This window comes from Urocitellus parryii, chromosome 4, assembly GCF_045843805.1.
Source record: "Urocitellus parryii isolate mUroPar1 chromosome 4, mUroPar1.hap1, whole genome shotgun sequence".
Lineage (NCBI taxonomy): Eukaryota > Metazoa > Chordata > Mammalia > Rodentia > Sciuridae > Urocitellus > Urocitellus parryii.
Window position 1 is genome coordinate 108,063,184 of NC_135534.1, and position 24,117 is coordinate 108,087,300.

General features: G+C 36.9%; 1 protein-coding gene across 3 annotated transcripts; it reads left to right on the forward strand.

The window, feature by feature from the left end:
* Positions 1–11,398: 11,398 nt before the first annotated feature.
* Positions 11,399–23,915, forward strand: Sc5d (sterol-C5-desaturase). Of its 3 annotated transcripts, XM_026403457.2 has the most exons (7): positions 11,406–11,505; positions 11,659–11,743; positions 16,917–16,998; positions 18,045–18,262; positions 18,976–19,108; positions 21,566–21,666; positions 22,037–23,915. In XM_026403457.2, exons 4-7 carry the CDS (start codon positions 18,053–18,055, stop codon positions 22,490–22,492), a joined length of 900 nt encoding a protein of 299 aa, XP_026259242.1. In that variant the 5' UTR covers positions 11,406–11,505; positions 11,659–11,743; positions 16,917–16,998; positions 18,045–18,052; the 3' UTR covers positions 22,493–23,915. The 3 variants fall into 3 exon arrangements, with proteins under 3 accessions (XP_026259241.1, XP_026259242.1, XP_026259243.1); XM_026403456.2 differs by lacking the exon at positions 11,659–11,743 and having other exon boundaries at positions 11,399–11,505; XM_026403458.2 differs by lacking the exons at positions 11,406–11,505; positions 11,659–11,743 and adding an exon at positions 14,012–14,267.
* The last annotated feature ends 202 nt before the right edge of the window (positions 23,916–24,117 follow it).

A 24,117-nucleotide genomic window follows, 5' to 3' on the forward strand; every position in this document is an offset into this window, starting at 1 on the left:
AGTGACTCTTGGTAATCATTCCACTCAGCTGGTGGAAGCAGATCTGCAGGGGTGAAACTGTGATAGTAAAAGCAAAAGTGACTCCATTTTGTTTTGTGACTCCATTCTGTAAAACAACCATGCCAAGTAGAAGGGTCATGACCAGGGCAAGATGTTCTTTTCCTTTTGCTATTGTTTCTGTAACTAGGGTAATGGGGCTCTGTTTCTGTAACTGGGATGACTGGGCTAACTGTTATTGGTTAGGCTTTCCGCCACCTGACTGCACTGTCCTGCTTCTGTAACCTGGCTTGCTTGCATTGGCTAGACCCGTCCCCCCCAACATCCCTTTTGCGGTTTTCAGGCTTATAAGGAGTGCCCTTGCAATTTTTTGGGGCTGATCAGGGGAACAGCTTTATGTTCTGGTCAGTCACCACTGGTGTGCTTCAATAAAGGCTTGATTCGATTATATGTGAGTGGTCTGGAAGTGAGTTTATGAAACCCCAGGACGAAGCTTTAACTATAACATTTGGGGGCTCATCCAGGATCCATTTCTTCCCTACCCTCACGCCAAATTTGCCTCTGACAAGGAGTCTTTGAACCTTCGCCCTGGAGTAGAGCGGGGCTCCTGAGAGACGTTCCTCAGCCTCACTTCGAGGGTGACTCCAGTCCATTCTAGGACACTCTGAGAAACCTTCTTCCAGTCTGTCAGACCTGGTGAGTCAACCCCTCTGGGGACAAGGTCAGATTGGACCCAGTCATTTCCCTTTACACCGAGTCCCAGGACAGGACAAGATGTTACTGTCTCCCTGCAGGCCTTCCTGTGGGGCCTCATCTGTTTCTGGGGATGGGATGGGACATGGTCTCTGCCCCACTAGAGGTCTCCCTGTGTGACTTCACCAATTGTTGTTTGTTCTGTGCCTGTCCTGTGGTTCACCATTTGTCATTAGTCCAGCACTTGTCTTGCCGTTTGTCTTTTGTTCTGTGTCTGTCCATTTGTCTGTCTTGCTGTGTTTTGTGTGTGCGTGGGCCCTTTTGATTTTCATAACCACTCTTCTTTCATCAGGACTCCTTCACTCCAGTGACATCATGGGACAAGGAAGCTCTACAGAGATCTCTATCAGAATTCCTTTAACTTGTTTTCTTAACAATTTTCAGGATTTTGTCTGTTTTTTTTTGTTGTTGTTGTTGTTGTTTGTTTTTTGGGTTTTTTTTGGTCCCCTTTGTGTTCTGTGTTCATTTCTAATTCAGTTTGTTTCTAATGTTAAAAATAGTTAAAAAGTTTTTAACTGTGCGCACTACAGCTTGCATTAAAATGTAAAGGGCTGCCAACAGGACTAAAAAAAAAAAATGTCAAAAGTAAAAGCTAAAGGTAAAAATAAAAAATTTTTAAAAAAAGACATTCTAGAGATTGCCTTCACTTAGGAACTGGGCCAAGAGGGTGGGCAACAGGGTAAATCATGTCAGTTCCTATAGAGGACAGATTAAAACTAAAGTGTTTTATAAACTTATTATTCCTGAGTTGTAATGATAAAAAAGCATAATTTTGTCTAGGAAATTTGGCTTTTGTTTCACAGTATTTGCAAGCATGAATAACTCCCAACTATTGAAAATGGTCCAAAGTTTTTCAATGTCAGGCTAAAATTTGGTGGCCGCAATCCAAGAAACAGGAAAAACCAGTTTAGAATGGGACCCAAACCTGGGGGACTCTCCCAAGGAGACCAATGGAGCTGCTTCTTTGGGAAGTTCCTTCAGGGAGAAATAAGGCCCCTTCATTTGTCTATGTTCTCTCAACTCATTTTCAGCTTTGATGAACAAGCCACCTCAGGAAAAAGGTCAGAAAGATTTTTAAAATTCTATATTTGTTAAATTCATAATTTTGATCCAATATGCCTAGGTTAATATGTTTTTCAGTTTACACTCTGCTTTATTCTAAGGCCAATTTACATGGGGTTAACTCTCAATCTTACAGGTTTTTAAAAAAAAACCTACAAGGCTTTTGTTTGCTTTTTGTGGGTGCACGTGTGTACTGTCCGTCTACATGTATTGCCATGTCTATACATATTTGGTACCAAAAACTGACATATGGGCTCCTAAATTAAAATTTTAAAAAAGTGAATCCAAATGCCTTTGGTTAACATGATTTAAAAGGTTCAATTTAAATTGGGAAAATAAATAAAAGTAAAAATGTCTTTAAAGTTACTAATGCACAGTTTTGTTTCTAGGTGGTTAAACAGTTGTTAACATGTTAATGTCTGTAAAGTGTCCAATATCCATTGTCTCTAGGATTTTTCTTCAACAGGAAAAAAATTACTAATGCTATTCAATGCACTTGTCTGATAACTTGTCTTTAAAAAATACATAAATTAGATCTGAACTATATGAAATTAATCTGGATGTGTTTGTTAGAGACATATGATTGGTTTATAAAGTTAAATGCTAACTGTTAAATATAATATTAAGTACTCTTAACTCCTTAAATTCCATAAGGTAAAATAATTAAACACTGTTGGTGTTTTCATAAATTGGTAAACTAAAAAGAAATTTGAAATTATTTTATGTTATCATAAAAACAACATTATTGGGGCTGGGGTTGTGGCTTGGTGGTAGAGCACCGGCCTAGCAGGTTCGAGGCCCTGGGTTCAATCCTCAGCACCATATAAAAATAAACAAATAAAATGATGATTTAAAAATAAATAAATAAATAAACAAGGTTACTATGAATTAAAAGTCCTAACAGGTATAATTCTATCTACAAGGAGTCAAGAGGTTTCAACTGCATTTCAATTAAAGTACTGTAAATAACAAAATATTTCATCTTATTAAAATGGATTAATTTATCTAAATTCAGAAATGTATAAGGTTTATTTCAAGGTATAATCAGAAAGAAGGATCAACAGATTAAAAATTATTAAAAGTTTCTAAATATAAAAATATATTTAATAAAAAATGTTTCCAGGAAAAAAGTCTTTATGTGGTAAAGTATAATTATAGTACATCTAAGTAAACAACAAAAAGGTCTAATTAACTAATATAAAGGTCTATAAATAAAAGACAAATATTAAAAGGTTTATAGTAACTAAGTTGGTTATACATGTAACACAAATAGTTAAAACTATTCAAGGTTGTTGTCTAAGGACAAATATTAATGTACTAATATATTTATATGTTAAAATGACAAAAACTTCTAAAAATATTAATTACATGGTGTCTGTTAAGTTTTATTCCCTAGAACAACTAATCTTGGAAAAATTGAGGTTTGTACATCTGTGGTTAAACAGCAACTCTTATTTTAAAGTATTGTCCTACATTACAGAGTCTAGATTTTTCTTTAAAAGCTATCCTTGGTTAATATAAAAACATCAATAAAAGTGTGGTACATTACTCTTCCTTACAGATTAAATGTGTTCATATCTTCAGGTATACAAGTCCTTAAGGTAAAAGATTTAAAGAAACATTTTTATCAAGCTGGTATTCTCCAAACTAAAGTTTTCTGTAATGGTAATTTTAAACTTATAAGGATAATAGATTTTATTGGGGATTTATTTATTTTATTTGATGTTTTGTAACCAAACCTTATGTTACCTTTTACATTAGGATATAAAAATTTAAAGTTTTTTTTAAAAAGTAATGAGGGCCTGATCTATTTAAAGGTTAATATTATAAAACATTTTTGCCACTTTTCCACACAAAAAGAAAGTTAAGAACTCTCAGCTTTTCCTTGATTCATGCTATTTTGTATGTATGTCATATTGTGTTAGTTAACATTCATATAAACTCAGAAAACAATATATGTAAACTTTATAAAAGGATATCTAAAAAGAGAGATAAAGATCAGCTTCAGAACTAGAACACTTTACCTAAGATTTGTAAAAAGCCCTGCCTTACCTGAGATAAGGTTCTGCCTCCTACCTTACAGCACATCAGAATGACTTCAAAGTAGGCCAGACTTCAGTTGATTTAAAGTCATATTTAAAAGATTGATTTTATTATAAAGATTACTGTGATCTCAAATAGGAAATATAATTTATAACTCAGCCAAGTTTTAAAATTACATACAAGCTAAATATGTTTTTACTATTGTTAATTTCACTTTGTATTTTCATTATAACTGAAAGGAAAGTGACCATGACACTTGGAGTGACCAAGAGATCTTTATTGTGGCAGTGTCTGATTAACAGGAAAAGGGGGGGGGGCACAAGAGAGACGGGGGGAGAGAGTAAAGCACTAAAGAGAGGAAAAGAGAAAGAGAGGGAGAAGGAGAGGGAGAGAGGGAGAGAGGGAGAGAGGGAGAGAGGGAGAGAGGGAGAGAGGGAGAGAGAGAGAGAGAGAGAGAGAGAGAGAGAGAGAGAGAGAGGGAGAGAGGGAGAGAGGGAAAGCGAGAGAAGAAAGAGAGAGCAAGAGAGAGGGGCCCAGCAGGAGAGAGTTTTTATAGCCAAAATCTAATGGGGGGTCTGGGTCTGCAAGCTGCCTTGTTAGCATACAGTGATTGGATCATACAGTAGTTGCTAAGGGTGTCATCTTCTGCCTTCAGGCAGACCGGGCAGGGGTCAGATGTGGGTTTAGTTGCACCAGATGGGTGGAAGTCAAGTGCAAGTGTTCAACCTTGAGTGGGGTTGTATGTTCAGTCTAGAGTGGGGTTGAGTGTTAAGACTTGAGGCAAACAAGCGAAGCTAACATTCTTTCAGCCTGCTCCGCAACTAACAATAACTGATGACTGTTAATGTTTTACAGAGGTAAACTTCATAAACACTCGACCTAAATTAATTTGAGATATTAAGCCATCATCTGTAGACAGATAATAATTAAAAGGGATTAAATTAACTGTAAAGGGGCTAAAGCAGTACAGTGCTTGCCTTGCATGTGTGAGGCACTGGGTTCAATCCTCAGCATTACATAAATTAATAAACGAAATAAAAGATTGTGTTATGTTAAAAAAATCAATTAACTGTAAAGTTATAAACATTAAAGTTAAAGCCCAGTATTCTTAGTTTAAGACTGGTAAAACTGACTTTTAGATGTTTAAGGCCAAGGCTTAAACATTTAGGTTAAAATAAAGGGGGTCTTGCCCTCTGAGTCAGCCTGAACCCAGGAAAAGAAGAAGAGCTTTACAACTCTGGCCATATAACCTCCGGATAAGGGAGATTAATGAGACCACTGGAGAACAGAAAGCCAATGAGTGTGCATGCTGCAAAAGAGGAGGGTCATTGAAAAGGAGAGACATGCCTGATGCTTCCAAGGGAAGCCACATGGTCAGCAAGACCTTGACCCATTCTAACACATCCAAACATCCCTTTTGCGGTTTTCAGGCTTCTAAGGAGTGCCCTTGCAATTGTTTGGAGCTGATCAGGGGAACAGCTTTATATTCTGATCAGTTGCCACCCGTGTGCTTCAATAAAGGCTTGATTCGATTATATGTGAGTGGTCTGGAAGTCAATTGATGAAACCCTGGGATGAAGCTTTAACTAAAACAAAACAAGCAAAGGTTAGAAACTTTTGGTATTTTATGGGGATGAGGTGGCATATTTATCAAAAGCATTCATATTCTAAATGGGTCAGTGCTAGTGTTCTTAGTACAGTACAATGTTAATAATGAACAAGAATTGATAAGTTATTGAGGAATTTGGTGGCAATTTTTCACCAAGGAGGCTTTTCTGCTTGACAGATCTAAAATTTAGTTGGAAATTATGTCAGCTTTCTACTACTGTTTTCTGAGCTATTCCACTTCTAAAAAGTAAAGGTTTGTTTTGGATCACAATTTCGGAGGTTTTAGTCCATGGTTGTTTGGCCCTTTTGCTTTGGGCCTATAGCAACACAGTAAATCATGGCCACAGTGCATGACAGTGGCTGGGAAGCCAATAGGGAGACAAGAAGAGGCTACAATATCCCCTTCAAGAGCACACTCCCCAATGACTTCCTTCCAGTAGGCCCAGCCCTCTAAAATTTCCACTTCCCAAGACTGCCACAGGCTGGAGACCAAACCATAACATGCTGATCTATGGAGTACATTCCAGATCCAAGTCATAGTATGAAAAAGATGTGCATTTCCTAACTTCACAAGTGTTGTCTTCTTAAAGACAAAGGTCTCTAAGCAGTTTAGTGTTGGATTTTTAGCACAGCACAAGGCTGTGAGTGAACATGGGTTGATAAATTACTGATGGCAATATTTCACTTAAAAACATTCAGACTCTATTACTGATGGCAACATTTCACTTAAAAACATTCAGACTCTAAGTCTTGGTTTATGAATAACACCCTGTAACTCCATTCAAGAAAAAATGTGGCCCTCTCAGAGAAGTTAACTTTGACCATGATGTCTAAACAGCCCCCATCAATTTTGATTTCTTTATGCTTCTTTGATTTTCTTCATCACTATCTGACATTGTATTATATGTCTATTTACTTATTATTTTCTTTTTTACCTCCTCACTAATATTTAAGTTTCATGACAGGAAGCACTTACTTTTGATTACCAAAATATCTCCTGTGCAAAGTACAATGCCTGGCAATTTATCCTCCGTTTTCTAACTGTTTATTAATAATTAAATGACCTCTTCCCATGTATACATTTTTTTTTAATTTTTTAAAAATATTTTTTAGTTGTAGATGAACACAATACCTTTATTTTATTGATTTTTATGCGGTGGCAGGAATTGAAGCCAGTGCCTCACACATGCTAGGCAAGGGCTCTACCACTGAGCCACACCCCCAGCCTCATGTATAGATTTGAGCCAGAAAGGTAGGCAGGCATTGTGGCTTATTCTTGAATTCCTTGACACTTACTGCCTGGTATAGAACTTTGCAAATAATGAATAAATAAATTATTTGACTACTGTACCTGGAAAAGCATGTAGGAATGCTGCATCCTAGGATGCACCATTAACACATTCAAAACTGATTAAAAAAAAAAAAGACTTGTTTTTGTTTTCATGGGGTTAATTTATTACTATTTTCAGTTGCCAGGAGAAGATTGCACATTTTGAAAACTTGGGAAGCCTGAAGTCCCCAAGAATAAAAGACCACTTGCAACAATTAGGGACATTATATTTAATTTGTTTTCTTTGTCCCCCCACTTTTTTTGGGGGGTGCCTTATAGTTGTACATAATGGTGAGATTTCTTGTTACATATCCACACATGCACACAACATAACAATATAACTTGGCCAATATCTCTCCCCAGCACTTCCCCGCTCCCTCCCCTCCTCTCACCTCCTGGTCTTTTTCCTCTATTCTAGTTTGATTTTCATGAGACTCCTCACCCTACCTTTCTTTTCCTTTTTCCTCTCTAACTTCCACTTATGAGAGAAACACATGACTTTTGACCTTCTGAGTTAGATATTTTTTTTTCTTAACATAATGTTCTCATGTTCCATCCACTTTCCTGCAAATGACATTAATTTCATTTTGCTTTATGGCTGAATAAAACGCCATTGTGGGACTGGGGTTGTGGCTCAGCGGTAGAGCACATGCCTAGTATGTGTGAGGCCCTGGGTTCGATACTCAGCACCATATAAATAAATAAAATAAAGGTATAATGTCCAACTACAATTAAAATAAATAAATATTTTAAAAAATGCCATTGTGTATGTATATATACCACATTTTATTTATCCATTCATCTGTTGATGGACACCTAGAATGGTTCCATAGTTTGGCTATTGTGAACTCTGAACTCTATGCAGGTATCACTATAATGTACTGACTTTAGTTCTTTAGGATAAACACTAAGGAGTGGTATAGCTGGGGGCTTCATGCCTAGTCTTTGAGGAATCTCCATAGTCATTTCCACAGTGGTTGTCCTAATTTATAATCCCAATAGTGTAAAAGTGTTCATTTTTTCACCTTTTCCAGCTTTTATTATTGTTTGTATTCTTAATTACTGCCTTTCTGATGTGATATGAAATCTCCGTGTAGTTATGATTTGCATGTCTCTAATTATTAATTGTGTTGAACATGTTTTTTTTCAGATATTAGTTGTCCATTTGTGTTTCTTCTTTTGCAAAGTGTTTATATTTGAAATTTGATTATAACATCTCATTTTTGAGGTTTCATTCATCACTGAAGGACATCCACAGCCTTTTAAAAAATTTTATTTTAGACAGGGTCTCTCTAAATTGCTCAGTCTGGTCTTAAACTGGGTCCTGCCTCAGCCTCCCAAGTAGCTGCAATTACAGGCATTATAACTGTGCCACCATCAGCAACAATAAATATTTCTTAATTATCTTTGATACTCAAAGCAAATTTTAAGTGTTCATTCCAGTAGTTTTATAAAACAAAACTATGTTCCTTCCTTGATTTCTCCCATCAGAATTAATAACCATTTGTTTGTGTTCTTAGTTTATACCACCAGTTATTATTTCCAGCCCTTGTAATAAGCAACAGTTATTGGTACATGTCCATTTCTCCCACAAAACATGGCTCATTAAGGGTGGGAGCGTGTCTTTGTCATTTTGGTAATAGTTCTCTTTCCAAATGTTTGGCACAATGCATTGACTGAAATGCAATTTAAAAATTATTTTTCTGTATATTACCTTAGTTACTTAAACATCACCTATGACATTTTAATTTTATTTAGTCTAATGTTCTATGTTTGACTAGCAGAAAAAAAAAATCTTTCCAAAAGCAAATTGGGTCATTTTTTTGCCTTTAAAATCCTTTTCTATCATTTATTCTTTGTATCTCTTATTTATTTCATATGTAAGGTGCTCCCGCCCCACCCAATATCAAGATGCTGGGTTGGAAAACACACAAATGCCTAGGGTACCAAGGAAAGTAACATAATTTAGATGGGAGGACAGTGAGGGCTCTGGTGGTTACACTAAACTGGAGGGCCCAAGCTCTATCTGAAAGGAGCAGCCAACATTGCTACAGGCAATTATTTCCATGCAGGAATCTAGACTCAATGTTGTTCAAAAGAAACATTATTTTCAAATGTGAAATTAATTAAAGTACAGGGAATGTCAGAAGTCAAATTTACAAGTTATATTTAAACATCAAATGGGTTTTTATATGTAATTCTAGAATCAGGCAGCATTTTATTCTCTAAGCAGAAGGAATGTTCCCTGAGCATGACAGAACAGCTGATTTTTATGAGCGAGAACAAGGAAACATCAATAGAAGAAAGCAGATTGGTGAAAATCAGGTTTTTCTTTCAGAAGGATTAAAGTAGAAGGAATTATTACTTAATTTTACTAACAGGTTGACCGAGTTCTTTCTGACGGTTACTGTGAATCTCTTTTTTGGAAAAACTGGTTTGTTTTTACCTGCTTCTTTAAAGTTTCTGTTTGACTATTCGGCACTTATCATGAATGTCATTTTGATTTGTAGCAGGAGCTCAAACCCAAAACAATGCCTTCCATAACATTTAACAGAGGGGAAAAAAAATCCTCATGGACAAACCTAAGCTGCAATTACAAGCATGTGCCACCACCAGCAACAATAAATATTTCTTAATAATCTTTGATACTCAAGGCACACCTAACCAGGCTTTATCCTAAAGCAGGCACCAATGTAGAAGTCCTATACTAGGTAAATGTTCTTTAAACCATGTTTATATTTTCCCTAGAAATAAATGTAAAAATCTTAATTTCAAAATTTGTGATATGAAATAAGAAGAGAAATAAGGGAGAAAAAAATGTGATTTAAAAGTAAGAGGCAAGTGGAAATTATCTTCCCCATATTTATGAGATAGGGCAAAGGACAGGTAGCTGATTATTAAAGATTAGAAATTGGTAGACAGCACTTCACCATCAACTGGGTGCTAACACCTCTAGGGGAGAGGAAGGATCAAACTTTCCAACACAAGCAATCACACCTTGGATAGTTCTTTTCCTGCCTTTTGGTCAGGCAGGCATGAAAAGAAAGAAAACCCCAAATCTATAAAGGAGCAAGACAACCCAACTCCCCTGGGTACCAGCTCTGGGTTTCCTCCTCTCTGGAGGAGCCTCTCTCTCTGTTCTATCCCTTAAATAAAATTCTTTCTACTCTTGCCTCAAGTGTTTACTCTTCAACATCCAGAGAATGAGGACCCCATCCTGGTTTTCAAGACCGGTATCATTTGGTTATCTCCTACAAATTTCCAATTTATCACTTTGGAGGGAGCAAAACTGACTAACTAGTCAGTTCTGATTGGTCAAGTTTGCTAAAGCAGTGGCTTTCAAACGTTCGTCAAACATCAGAATAACTCAGAGTTTGTTAAAAACACATTTTACAGGAGTCTTCTCAGAATTTCTGATTTAGAGCTGGAGTGACCCCAGAGAATTTACATTTCCAACAAATTTCCAGATGATGCTGAAATGCCTAGTTGGAAGACTTCTTTGAGAGTCACTAAAGTTGCAACTCCCAGGGAGATGAATGTGTAAACATAATCATTGCATTTGGAAAAGCTAACAGCCACAAAAATTAAAACGACATACCTCACACATCAAACCACACCTCTGGGAGTCTATATGTTTTATAGATTTAAAGATTTGCTTTACTTTGTTCAATGAAATTTATGGAAGGTTATTTTTGGGGACTAAGATTCTGCACCAGATTCCAGCAAACCTGACTAAACCACAATGGAGTCACTAGTGCTAAGCGCCACATATTCAAACTGACCTTTGAAATGGGCTAGGCCTCCACAAAACAAAATCAGCAACCAATCAGAAGGGACCCTATTTGCCTGAGACAACAGGACAAGTCCTCTGTGTTAACCCTGTTCGGAAAGCAATTTTGAAACCAGTCTTTTTGTTTCTTAATTCTGCTCTCTTCTACGTATCAGGCCAATCTCTTCTCTACAGCTGGTGGGAGTTCTTACTATTTTACAGAATCTTATGCTGCCCGGATTGATGAATCGTCAATAAAGGCCAATTCGATCTACAGTTGATGTAATTTTGAACAATCTGTACCTATGGAAAAGCTTCTATTTTAATCTTCATCTTGTCAGCATTTAAACATCTCTGTATACCGGTTCGGCCAGATTCCAAGCCATTCCACGCTGTATAAAAGGGCACGCTCCAGGGTGAAAAATACTAGCAACTGAATGATGTTTGAGCCTCGTTCCGGCTCGTGGGAAAATGCCTCTGACGTTCACTTCAAAGGAAATGTCACCCATATATCCCCTCAAAGCAAAACCTCATTTTTCGGAAGGTTTTCATAAACACCAAAAACCTGCTTGGCACGACTCAGTGCCAGTTGGAGAGCAAGGAAGCCAACACACGCAAAACCCGAAACTCCACCCTCCGACCCCCAGACGGACCCCCCGGACGGACTCCGGTTACCGCCCTCCGGACCAACCCGAAGGAGAGGAGGCGTGGCCGTGCGCGCGGCGCCCACGTGACCGCTGAAAGCTGCGTGCTGCCAAGTCGCGCGATCCGCCGTCATATCAGCTTATGGCGCCGGCCCCTGATTGGCTGGCCGCTTCTGCTGCCTGGCGCGTGGGCTCGGTTCCGCTCCTCCCGTCAGAGTCCGCTTACCGACGGTGGCCCGCCGCTGGCCCGCCGCGGCATCCTGGAAGCGGCGGCGGCTGGAGCAGTGTGGACTCTCCAGGTAGTCACAAGTGCGCGGCGGAAGGAGGCGGCACCCACCTGAGCGGGCCGGGGGCGGGAGGAAGAAGAGCGGTGCCGAGAACCTGCGAGCCAGGACCGGGTTGGGGAGCGTGAACGTGTGCCTCTACCTTTCTTTTTCTTTGACCCGAAGCAGGCGTCTGTTGAGTGCCTCCTAAATGGCAGGCACTGGGCAGCTGCTGAGATCCCAGCGGTGAAGCTGACGTAGCACAGACTGGCAGGTAGCTGGGCATCCTTAATTAAGGTGTGAGGGTGATGCTGGGGCGAGAGCGGGGCCCAGCCCTGGGCCCGGTGTCCAGAAGGGTGGCGGCCAGATTGACACCTAGGGCAGAGTGCCCCGAGGAGAGGGTGTCAGGGTAGAGGAGGAGGTTTGAGGTGAAGAAAACAAAGGTCGACCTTTGAAGAATGTGCAGTGTTTTATGTTGCTTACTGTGGATCTCTTGTCCAGGGAAGTCTGGCCACTGAACTCTTTAAGGCTTTACTATTCGATGAATTTCCCTTCGTTCTTGGAAGGAATTTCTTTTTAAGGGTCAAAAAATTCGGCTGAAAAACTGGTCGTTATCTATCAGTTACTGGAAGGGAATAGATTGCAGGGACAACATCCCCAAGTGGAGAAGATTAAAAGGGAACAGGAAAGGGAACTCCATAATCTGTTACTTTAGCATGGTAAAAAAGTCTTGTATACTGGCATCCCTTTGTTTACTGCAGAGTAAATTTGGAGGTGGTATGGGTGAGGAAAACATTGCCTCTGCAGAGAAAGTTACCAAACTGGAAAGTTTGTAGCAGTCTGGTGTTTTTAGGGGAAACCACCTAGGAGGTTACCTATATTTATATTACTATAACTTCTTTTTAAGTTTCTAGTGATAAAACCTAATAAATAATAAATATGTGGCCCTAGATCATTTACAGAGTATTTTTCTGTTAAGTTATATAATTAGCATGGAGTAGTACCCAAAATTCCCCATCTACATCTATAACATCTTAAGAGACTAGGCTATGGAATGTACATCATAGCTGCTACTTATTACTGAACAAGGTATTTGAGTATTCCTGACCTCAATTTCCTGTCTATAAAGTGGAGATTATAGAATTACCTGCCTCATAGAATTTTGAAAATTAGATGAGGTTATACCAAAAAAAAAAAGTACTTAAAATAATATCTGGGTCTCAATACATGTTTGCTGTTATTACCAATATTTACAAGTTAAGCAAAAAGATATTAATGCACTCAGTTATTCTAGGCCTAATAGGGTTTTATTGATAATTGTGTTTTAAGAAAAGGAGTTTTGTTTGTTTCTGCAAAGGCAAAATAATATTTAGTAAAAATTTGTATTTCAAGGAGTGGTACTTAAGTGAAGCCCCTGACTTCAGAGGGTATAACCCTTTAAAATTATATGAGCTTGTAGTTACTGAGGATTTTAAAAATATAAGGAATTAAAGAGTTGGCATCCTGGTGAAGAAAAAGTTAATGAGACTTTTGTTTTTTAGTTAAAGATGGACACAATATCTTTATGTAATTATTTATTTTTATGTGGTGCTGAGTATTGAACCCAGTCCCTCACAGGTGCTAGGCAAGTGCTCTACCACTGAGCCACAACTCCAGCCCCGATGGACTTTGGACTTTGTAATCAGACTGCATGTGTTTGAATCCTAGCTACAGCATTTATTTATTCTGTGATTTTTGGGCAGGGTACTTGAATTTTCTCTGCCCAAATTCTTCATCTGTAAAATAAGAATAATACTAGTACCTAACTCTTGGGGTTTCTTAAAAGGTTGTAACATTTATGGTACTTACTTAGTGTATAGTAAATGTTAACATTAGCTATTATTATTTTTCAAAGAAAAGTCAAATGGCACCTTTTTCTGAGTATGTTAAATTAATTTTTACTCAGCTTTGTCTCATAACAGTCATGACTCCTGTTTGTTTAGTATTTACCAAGTGTCAGGTGGTATTAGAAGACTACATAATAGGGCTGTGGTTGTGGCTCAGTGGTAGAGCACTCATATAGCACATGTTTTTAGGCGAAACCACCTAGGAGGTTACCTATGTTTATATTACTATAACTTCTCTTTAAGTTTCTAGTGATTATAGAATTACCTGCCTCTCAGCACCACATAAAAATAAATAAAATAAAGGTACTGTGTCCAACTACAACTAAAAAATAAAATATTTTTTAAAAAAAGACTGTGTAATAGCCGGGCGCAGTTGTGCATAGCTGTAATCCCACCAGCTTCAGAAGCTGAGGCAGGAGGATTGATAGTTCAAAGCCACATTTAGCAACAGCAAGGTGATAAGCAACTCAGTGAGACCTGTCTCTAAATAAAATACAAAATAGGGCTGGGGATGTGGCTCAGTGGTTGAGTGCCCCTAGGTTCAATTCCCAGTACCCCCCCACACCAAAAAAAAAAGACTACATAATCACTAAACCTTAGAACAATTCTATAACATAAATATGTTATCTTCATTTTACAGATATTGTGTTGGAATATAATTTGACTTCAAAATTTAATTGCTGTTTTGAGATCATCTCACCATCAGAAGATTTTGTGTGTTAAATTTCAGAAATTACAGCAAAGTATTTGCAGTTGCCTATTTACCACAGTCAATAAACAGAATTGATTGAAACCAAAATTCTAAAATCACTTAAATTAGGTTTAACTTCACAGTATCCAAACTGCCTCCAAATGGACAGGGACAATTCCTCCTCCCAGGCACTGGTTTATCGTCAGAATAATCATGTACAGGTAATTACATATTAACCTTTGGCATGTTCTTCAGGTAAAACCAAAATGAAAGATTTTTAAACTTAAGAATTGATATCTTATTAGGGTCTTTCCTTATATCTTATTTTAAAATTGAATGAAGAAGATAGGGTTTGAGTTCTTTTTGACTGCACCAAACTGTTTCAAGTACTGAACTGAATTAGTGATATTGGCACTACAGGCAGTTCCCAACTTAATGATGGATCGACTTAGGACTTTTCAGCTTTGGAATGGTGTGAGAATGATTTACCTTTAGTAGAAATTTTCTTTGAACTTCAAATTTTGATCTTTTCCCTGGTTCATGATACACAGAATGTACTGTTGCAATGCTGGGCAGTGGCTGTGAGCTGCAGATCTCAGTTGGTCATGCCACTGTGAAGAGAAGCAGCCATCCCTCTCAGTATGTTGTGTCACTAATCTGAGTAGGTTAGGTGTGTGAAATTAATTTTCAGTTTACAATATTTTAAACTTACTATAGATTTATTGGCATATCACCCTGAGGAGCATCTATATATAATATGTGGTTGAGTGCATCAAGTCTTACCATCCTTTAGTGGTATACCAATATCCTCTTCAAGTTCCCTGGTATCATTAGTATTTAGTGTACTTCCTCTGCTGTACTGTCTCCTTAGAAGGACTTCACCCCATATGACTTTAACTGCTTAACAAATACTCAGCTCACTTTTGAACCTCAGTTCATATTTAACATGGCCTGTTACTTATATTTAAAAGCCCAGGCAATTAGATTTAAGATCCAAACTGAGCCCATCATTCCTTGCTCAAACCCTATTCCTACCTACCTGAATCTACTAGCTCTCCAGTGTTTACTATTTGGGTTATAATGACACCACCATCCACCCTGGCAAGTCAAAATTTTATAGTTATCCTAGAATTTTTTCCCTTTCACATACCAGTGTCTCAGAGTTATCCATCTCCTGTGGATCCCTGCCCCCATACTAGAGGTTGAATCTAGGGCCTAATGCTTGCTATGCAATGTTCTACCACTGAGCTACATCACCAACAATTTTCTTTTTAAATCTTGCTTTGAGACAGAGTCTTGCTAAGTTGCCCGGGCTGGCCTCAAACTTGCAGTTCTCTTGCCTGCGACTCCTGAGTATCTGCAATTACAAGTGTGTGCCACCATGCCCAGCCTCTGGATTTTTTTGCATGCTAAAATCTTTGAATATGACCATATCTGAGTCTATACTGTCATCAGATAGTCTAGCACAGGAACAACCAAATGAGTTTCTCTGATTCTCATCAATATTTCATTTTCCTAATGGAATGATCGTTATGAAATATGGGTCTGATTACACCTCAGAATTCTGTACCATGGCCTCTGCATTATGTGTCAGAGAAAGTTCAAATTTCTTAGTGTGGTAACAGATCCCTTCCTAGTTTAACACCAATCAGACATTAGGTTTATCCCATAATGTCTTTTTCCTTCTGCTTCACCCTTATTACACTGTTTGACACCTACCCACCACATCTAATGAGCCATGAATGTACCATGCCCCTTACTACCATTTCAATTGTTAAATTTATTTGGAATGGCTTCCCCAATCTTTTCTTTCTGGTGATATCTTTCAAGCCCAAATTTAATGTCACATTCACTGTGAAGCCTTTTATTATATAAGCCAAGGGAGATTGTTGTGTTTTCTGCTTTCATATAATTTATATGTATACACATTTATATTTATATATATACTTTATTGTAGAACTTGTCTTATTGGTGTAATTTGTTTCTGCATTTGCCTTACTTTTTTGGGGGGTACTGAGGGTTGAACACAGGGGCACTTGACCACTGACCACATCCCCAGCCCTACTTTGTATTTTATTTAGAGACAGGGTTTCGCTGAGTTGATTAGCGCCTTACTTTTGCTGAGGCTGGCTTTTAACTTGCGATCCTCCTGCCTCAACCTCCCAAGCTACTGGGATTTCAGGAGTGCACCACTGTGCCTGGCCTTACTTTTAAGAATGATTTTGACCATACTTTTTAATTATCCTCTGCTATTACCTGGTATAGTGCTTGGCATTTAATTGCTTTTTTTGAATTAACAGTGGCATATGTGATGGATATATGTTAATGTTTAGCATTTGTTGTTAATTAAAAATTTCTTTCCCTGACAGAATTAAGAAGAAATGTTTGCAATTTATATCATAAGCAAAAGGCTAAACTCCCTAATAAAATTTTAAAATTTTATTTTTACAAAGAGAATAAAAATCCCAGTGAGAAAATGAGTACAGGATACAGATTATAGTTAAAAAAAAAAAAAAACACCAAATTACTCTAAATATGTTTAATGATGCTTAGCCTCACTCATAATAAGGTAAATTAGATATACACTAAGGTAGTCATTCTTACCTATTAAATTGATGAATATCCAAAAGTTTGAGGATATCCTCTGATGGTGAGTTTAAGAGATGCAGGGACCATTCTCCATTGTTTAAGAATTTACAGAGTAGCACAACCCTATGGAAGGCAATTTAAGCAGAGTGTACCAGGATCACAAATGCATGTTTCTCAGCTTAGTTCTTCTGCTTGTAGAACTTTACTCAATACAGGCTTAATCATAATTTCAAAGTCTGAAAAGCTCTGAAAAACAAAAGGTTGTTTTGTTTTTGTTTTAGGTTCTGCACTCATTTGATGACAACTCCTGACTCCAACTGATTGAGGTTCCTGTTGTGTCTTAGTGCACTGTTTCGATTGCTGGTACTTTTTGTTGTTTTGTTACATTAGATTTTAATTGCATGTGAAAATATCAAAAAATCAAAAATGAGTGAGTGGGTCCCAGGTGAAAGGTTCCATGGTCAGATCACAAGAGCTGACCATGATGTTGCTTATGGTATTATAATAGGACCATGAGTAGAGAGTACACTTAAGTATTTGCTGAATTGACTAAAATTTTTCTAAAGTATAAAAATCCAGAATAGGGGCTATAGAGTAAATATCTTTGGCCTTGTCTCTGTTGCAATTACTCAACCCACCTTATACTAGAAAAGTAGTCAGGGATGATAGATGATATATAAATATCTAGGTGTACCTGTATTCCAGTAAAACTTTATTTTGTTGTTATTTAAATAAAAAACAGAACCGGATTTGGCCCCTGGGCCACTGTTTGCCAATTCCTAACCTAGACTATTGACAAGAGAGAGAAATAAATGGTAATCAAGTTCTTAACAGCAAAAATACTTCTCCCTCTGTTCTGTAATTGGGAGTTTCTTTCCTTGTGTCACAAGAACAGGTGGTCTTTGACTTATATGGTTGTTGTGGCAATATAGAAACCTTTTAGGGAATTTATTTTTGGTCTCAGGACTGAAAATAAAAATCTTTAGATTTGAGTCCTGGAAGCAGAGAGATGCAGCTGAAAATTCTAGCTAAAGGAGTCACATTTGAGTACTAGTACACTGTGTATCCATCTTTCTAACTTGCTACATTACTGTAGTATGTAGTAGAAAAGAATCCCAAAGTAAAATTAGAGCTGATCTAGAATTAGATCTGCTATTTGTCAGCTTGATCGCCTTAGAGAAAAAACTTCCTGGGCCTCAGTTTCTCTAGCTGGTATCCCTGGGTAGAATATGAAAAGAGGTTGGACTAGAGCTGCTATTTCAGTTTCCTCCTAGCACTAAAGATGACATTTTAGGGGAGGCCGACAGTAGCAGACTTGTATTATGTATGGTTTTCCTTAAATTGGGAACTTCCTGTATAGTTTTTTTGAAATGTAGACATGCCAAGTAATTTTGCACATTTTCCTTTAGGGGCTAAGATGGACCTTGTTCTCAGTGCCGCAGATTATTATTTTTTTACACCATACGTATATCCAGCCAGATGGCCAGAGGATGACATCTTCCGACAAACTATTAGTCTCCTGATTGTGACAAATCTTGGCGCTTATATCCTTTATTTCTTCTGTGCCACATTGAGCTATTATTTTGTATATGATCATTCATTAATGAAGCATCCACAGTTTTTAAAGGTAAGAGACCTTCTTACCTATTTTCTAGCTACTGTTAAAGTAAAAATAACAATATCGTGTATGAGTAAGATTTTTCAGATTAAACTGGGTATATGTAACCTTAAATAAAGTTTTTGAAACCATCCTCCAAAAAAAGTTAGATATTTTTTGTGATGGTTAATCCCTTCCTTCCCTAATTTAAACAAACATGAGAATCTGATTTTTTAACAATAAACCTAGTATCTTATCTTGCTTGATACATAAATGAGGATTTGCTAATATTGATGAATAAATGTCTTCATTTAGGTAATTATTTTAGTATTGGGCTTTCACAAACTGAAATATGTTTTTATCATGTTTTTCTTTAGTCAGGGGAGTCAAAATATAGTTTTAGAGTTGTTTATAATCATTTTTATACTTCAGTTATTTGTCAGTAACTTCAAGCACTTAATTTTTTTTTTTTTTAATATATAGGAAGGGTTGGAGATGGAGGTCAGGCTTTGTGGGAAGGAGAAAAGGTTTCAGAATTTAAGATATTTACTGTATCTGCTTAGGATAAAAGGAATATTTTTCTTAAGTATCTATTACTGTGTATTAAAAGTTTTATAGAAACAGTTTAGAGGTAAGCTGCTTAATATAAAATAGTGTTTAAAAATCCAATCCAAAACAATTTTATGACAGTTTGTTGAATGTAGATTTTTGTGACTTTTAAGTATTGGGAATTTCATTTTCAGAATCAAGTGTATCGAGAGATTAAGTTCACTGTACAGTCATTACCCTGGATAAGTATCCCCACTGTTGCATTGTTCCTGCTAGAGTTGAGAGGTTACAGCAAATTATATGACAACATAGGAGAGTTTCCAAGTGGTAAGTAAATAAGATGAGGGTTAGGAGCACAAGTTGGTTTCTTTAAAAAATCATTACTGTCTCTTTTTTTCCTCTTTTAAATTGTTCTATTTTGACTTTTGTTTTCATGCATTCATGTCTTGACACTTATGTGCATTTCTTTCATTTTATCTATCAACTTAAAAGTCTGTTGTAGATGAAATTGTGCCTGGGGGAAGACTGGAGTGATCAGAGATAGTCCCTTGCTCTGTTTTCTCTTATCATTATTGAATTTAAACTTCTAAAAAAGTAACTCAAGTAGTACATGGAAGTTACTGAAAATAAAAAAATACAGATTTTTAAGAATTTTTTTAAGAATCCTGCTACTACTGAGAACTAAAAATCTTTTGATATATCTCCTCTCACTTTTCTGTATGCTTTTTTTTTTTTTTTGTACCAGGGATTGAACTCAGGGCCACTCAACCACTGAGCCACATCCCCAGCCCTATTTTGTATTTTATTTAGAGATGGGCTCACTGAGTTGTTTAGCACCTCGCTATTGCTGAGGCTGACTTTGAGCCTAGTGATCCTTCTGTCTCAGCCTGCCAAGCTACTGGGATTACAGGCATACGCCACCGTGCCTGGCTCTGTATGTGCATTATTTTTATTTTTTAGTTGTAGTTGGACACAATACCTTTATTTATTTTTATGTAGTGCTGAGGATCGAACCCAGGGCCTTGCACTTGCTAGGTGAGCGCTCTACCACTAAGCCACAATCCCAATCCCATGTATGCTTCATTATTTACATTGTAAAAACACATACTGGTTTGCACCCTGATATTTTTCTCTTAATAAATATAGCCATATTTTCATATCAAAGCATATAAATATCATAATATTTAATTGTATAGATGTCCGTCATTATTAGTTGATCCCTAATTGTTAGACCTTTAAAGGTCACTTTTTGTTGTTGTGTTACAAGCAGTCTCATGTGATTAAACTTTTGTGAAATTTTGAAATTATTTCATCAAGATACATTTCTGGGAATAGGTGGGGCTGGGGTTGTGGCTCAGTGGTAGAGCGCTTGCCTAGCACAGGCGAGGCCCTGGGTTCGATCCTCAGCACCACATAAAAATAAATAAGTAAAATAAAGGTATTGGGTCCAACTACAACTAAAAAATAAATTTTTTTAAAAAAGATACATTTCTGGGACTAGAGATGTAGTTCAGTGGTAAAGTGCTTACCTATTTTGTACAAGGCCCTAGATTCAATCCCTAGCACTGTGATTATAAAAGAAAAAGATAAATTTCTGTTACCTAGTATATAGAAAGTAAGAATAACAGTATTTATTGAACATTTATATGTGCCAGTGACAGTTCTCAGCTCTTCACGTGCATCAATCCATTTTTTTCTACAACAGTTCTGAGATATGTACTATTATTAAGCTCCTTTTATAGGTGAGTGATTTAGATATGCATAGTTTCAGTAACTTGCCTAGGTTACTCATAAAGAGGAGGTGGACCTGAGGCTTGAACTCAAGCTTGCTGGCACCAGAGCCTTGCTGTCAACGTAAGCGATTATAGTTATATAGAGGAGGCAACAAAAATGATGCCCTAAGTTGATGAATTGGCTGGGCCTTGAAAAACAAAAACAAATGTGAACAAAAATAGAAGGATAGAGAGCATTTTAGACTTGTACACAGTGTGAATAAAGGTATAGAGGTAAGACATTGGGAGGAAGTGGAGTAAACCAGCCTGGTTAGAGCAGAAATGCACAAATAATGAGGAATGACGAGGTTGGAAAGATCAGAAAGGGTTGGGTTATGGAATAAATGCTAGATTTAAGGAATTTAGTAAAAATAAAGTTCTATGCAGGGAAGTACTGTATAAGGATGTATTTTATATAGGTTAACCTGAAGGAAAATGGGTAAGTAGCATTAGTAGCATTATTCTCAGGTTTAAATAAAAGTGTCTTAGGAATATCTTTTTTGGGGGGTTGGATGGTATTAGGGATTGAACCCAGGGGCACTTAACCACTGAGCCACATCCCCAGCCCTTTTTATTTTTTATTTTGAGACACGATCTTGCTAAGTTGCTTGAATTTGTAATCCTCCATTCTCAGCCTCCCAAGCCGCTTGGATTAAAGATGGGTGCCACTGTGCCCTGCCTTTAGGAATGTCTTTTCTGTTTCATGATACATATCTTTATAGTTTAATTAAGAAATTAATATGTTCAATTTTTATGTTGTATATCAGTTTAAAAAAAGAATTTTAAAAAAGATATCAATTAAAGGTAAGACATTTCAAGCTCTTATGAGATGGAAATAAGGAAATGACCAGCTTTCAGGGAGTGAAGGGAGATGATAACATCTGAAGTTAGCTGAAAGAGTTTGTAATGTTTGAGTCTAGGATCCCATTTTGCACTCACGTGGGCAGGTACAAAGTGAACTCTAGTCCTAGGAGCCGCATCTTGATTCTCCTGTGCCTGCCATCTCTCCTAGGTTGGTTTCACCTCATTGTCAGTGTCATCTCCTTCCTCTTTTTCACCGATATGCTGATCTACTGGATTCACAGAGGCCTTCATCATAGACTTGTATACAAGGTAGAGTCATTGGAAGGGGAAAGAGAAAAAATACTACCCATTTTGGCATGTATGATCATGAATTCTGTTCTCTATTTCCAAGAATTTCCTCTCACTATATTAATAACTCAGTAGCCATACTCATAACCAGTACCCGATACACTTTGTTAATTTTTTTATGAGTTTCACTTTAAGACGGCCTTCTTTATGAGGGCTGTCTTAAAATTTTAGTTTTGGGGTAAAGAAAGAAGCAGGCCTTTTTATAAAGTATTTTGCTAATTTCAAAGGGATGTTTTTAGTGAGATCATTTCTATAATGTGAGTGTGAAAAGCTGAGTTGACTGTGGCAGGGTTGAAGTTCTTGGTGCTGATTGTGTCCTTTTCTTCCTTAGCGTATCCATAAACCTCATCACATTTGGAAGATCCCCACTCCATTTGCAAGTCATGCTTTTCACCCAGTGGATGGCTTCCTTCAGAGTCTACCTTACCATATATACCCTTTTATCTTTCCGTTACACAAAGTGGTTTACTTAGGTTTGTATATCTTGGTTAATATCTGGACCATTTCCATTCATGATGGTGATTTTCGTGTCCCCCAGATTTTAAAGCCATTTATTAATGGCTCAGCACATCATACAGACCACCACATGTTCTTTGACTATAACTATGGACAGTACTTCACACTTTGGGATAGAATTGGAGGTTCATTCAAAAACCCTTCCTCCTTTGAGGGGAAAGGACCACTTAGTTATGTGAAGAAGATGGCAGAAGAAAAATGCAACAGCCCTACAGAAAATGGTTGTAAAAATGAAAAATTATGCAATGGAGAATTTACAAAGACTAAGTAATTATTGCCCAATTATTCTTAAATATTTTTAATAAGGAAAAATAATCTACACACAGCCAAGATACACAGCAAGTAATTGGTATCATTTGAAAATCAGCATTGTGTGTTCAGCTAAGGAATGGTGACAAAGGTAGGTCAAGGAAAGATGGTGTGACCATCAAGATTAGAGTCTCATGCTTAAAATGCCAGATGCTGGCCCAGGGGACAATTTTTGTCTTTGCAGCCAGCAGATCTGTAGTTTGATTAGCCTCAAGAACAATTCTAAATAAGATAGAAAATATACTACTAAGGGGAACAGGCTATATCCTTTTGCCTTAATCCACCTGTATTCATTAAGAAAAATTCATTGTGCTTAATAATACAAGACTAAGCACCATAACCAAAAAATACTAATATAAAGATGGTTCCTTGTTCCAGGAATGGTTAAGTCTTCAGTGTTGGTATGATAATGAATATTCATAGGACTTCGTTCAAGTGGAAATGTCAGTGTGAAAAAGAAAATTTGATATATTAGATAGCTATGTCAGTAATTTAATGACAGATATAATAAAATGATTATCTTCCTATACATAGGAGCCTCATTTTCTGGGACACTGTCAAATAGTCCATTATACTGATGAATAAATAAATGGAAATTTTTTAAAAAATCAATTCTACCATGATTTAATCCAGATATGGGATTATTTAGCTAGAGATATTGATGCTTCTCATTTAAAAACATTATTTAATAAGTATAAAAAATGGAATCTGAATATAGTTAGAGAAATTTGATGCCAAAGTAATATATTTGGCACTACTGATTTTTTAAAATAAAATTTATGCACTGCACTTTTGATATGTTTCAAAGTTACAAATCCATCATTGTTTATAAAAGGAAGTAATTGCCAAATATTTAGGTCTTCTTCTGAAGATTTGTTTTGAAATCTGATTCTCCTACTTCTCTACTTTTCCCATTGCCTCTGCAAAAAGGCTTAACAAATACTTTCATAAAGAAATGTGTGTATTGTAACATAAATATATTGGAAAAACATGTTTTGTAAAGGCATTCTACTAGCTGTTTATCAATCAATAAAAGTTGATCATCCTGTTATTAAACTGTATCAGTTAAATATTGTAATAGCACAAAATATGCTCTATGCAAAATCTGTGTCAATTTGAAACCACATAGTTGATGTGGATTGTTAAAACTATTTTAGAACATTCTAGATGTTCAGTGTCAATGAGAGATATTTCACATCTTTATTAGATTTGAGTGTTTTAGCAAGAGACCAGTCATAAAATTTAATGCCTGGGATCCAGAAGAAAATGTCTTTTATTGTTACATTGGTAAAATGCCGTGTTACTTCACTGTACCAATTAGCATTTTATAACAGAGAATCACCTGAGTGCTTCTCACTAATTCCCAACCCCACCACAGTGCTGCACCTTGCCCAAGAAAAAGAAGGAAATTAAGAAGTCATTTGTTTCCTAATAATAGTGACAGATAATATGCATTGAGTTTTCTTCTTTACCAGGCATGGTCATGAGTATTTGACATGAGGACACTTAAGACCCAGCTAAAGTAGCTTTTCCAGAGTTTATTCCTTGCTCATGTTAAGTCCCATGGGATGTTGCTGGTCAGGGGGC

What these genes read in the sequence shown, in the direction of transcription:
- Sc5d (XM_026403456.2), top strand. Translation starts at nt 18,053, where the DNA reads ATGGACCTTGTTCTCAGTGCCGCAGATTATTATTTTTTTACACCATAC. An exon ending in CATAGGAGAGTTTCCAAGTG is followed by an intron (nt 19,109 to 21,565) that starts GTAAGTAAATAA and finishes CATCTCTCCTAG; the next exon opens with GTTGGTTTCACCTCATTGTC. An exon ending in ATCATAGACTTGTATACAAG is followed by an intron (nt 21,667 to 22,036) that starts GTAGAGTCATTG and finishes TTTCTTCCTTAG; the next exon opens with CGTATCCATAAACCTCATCA.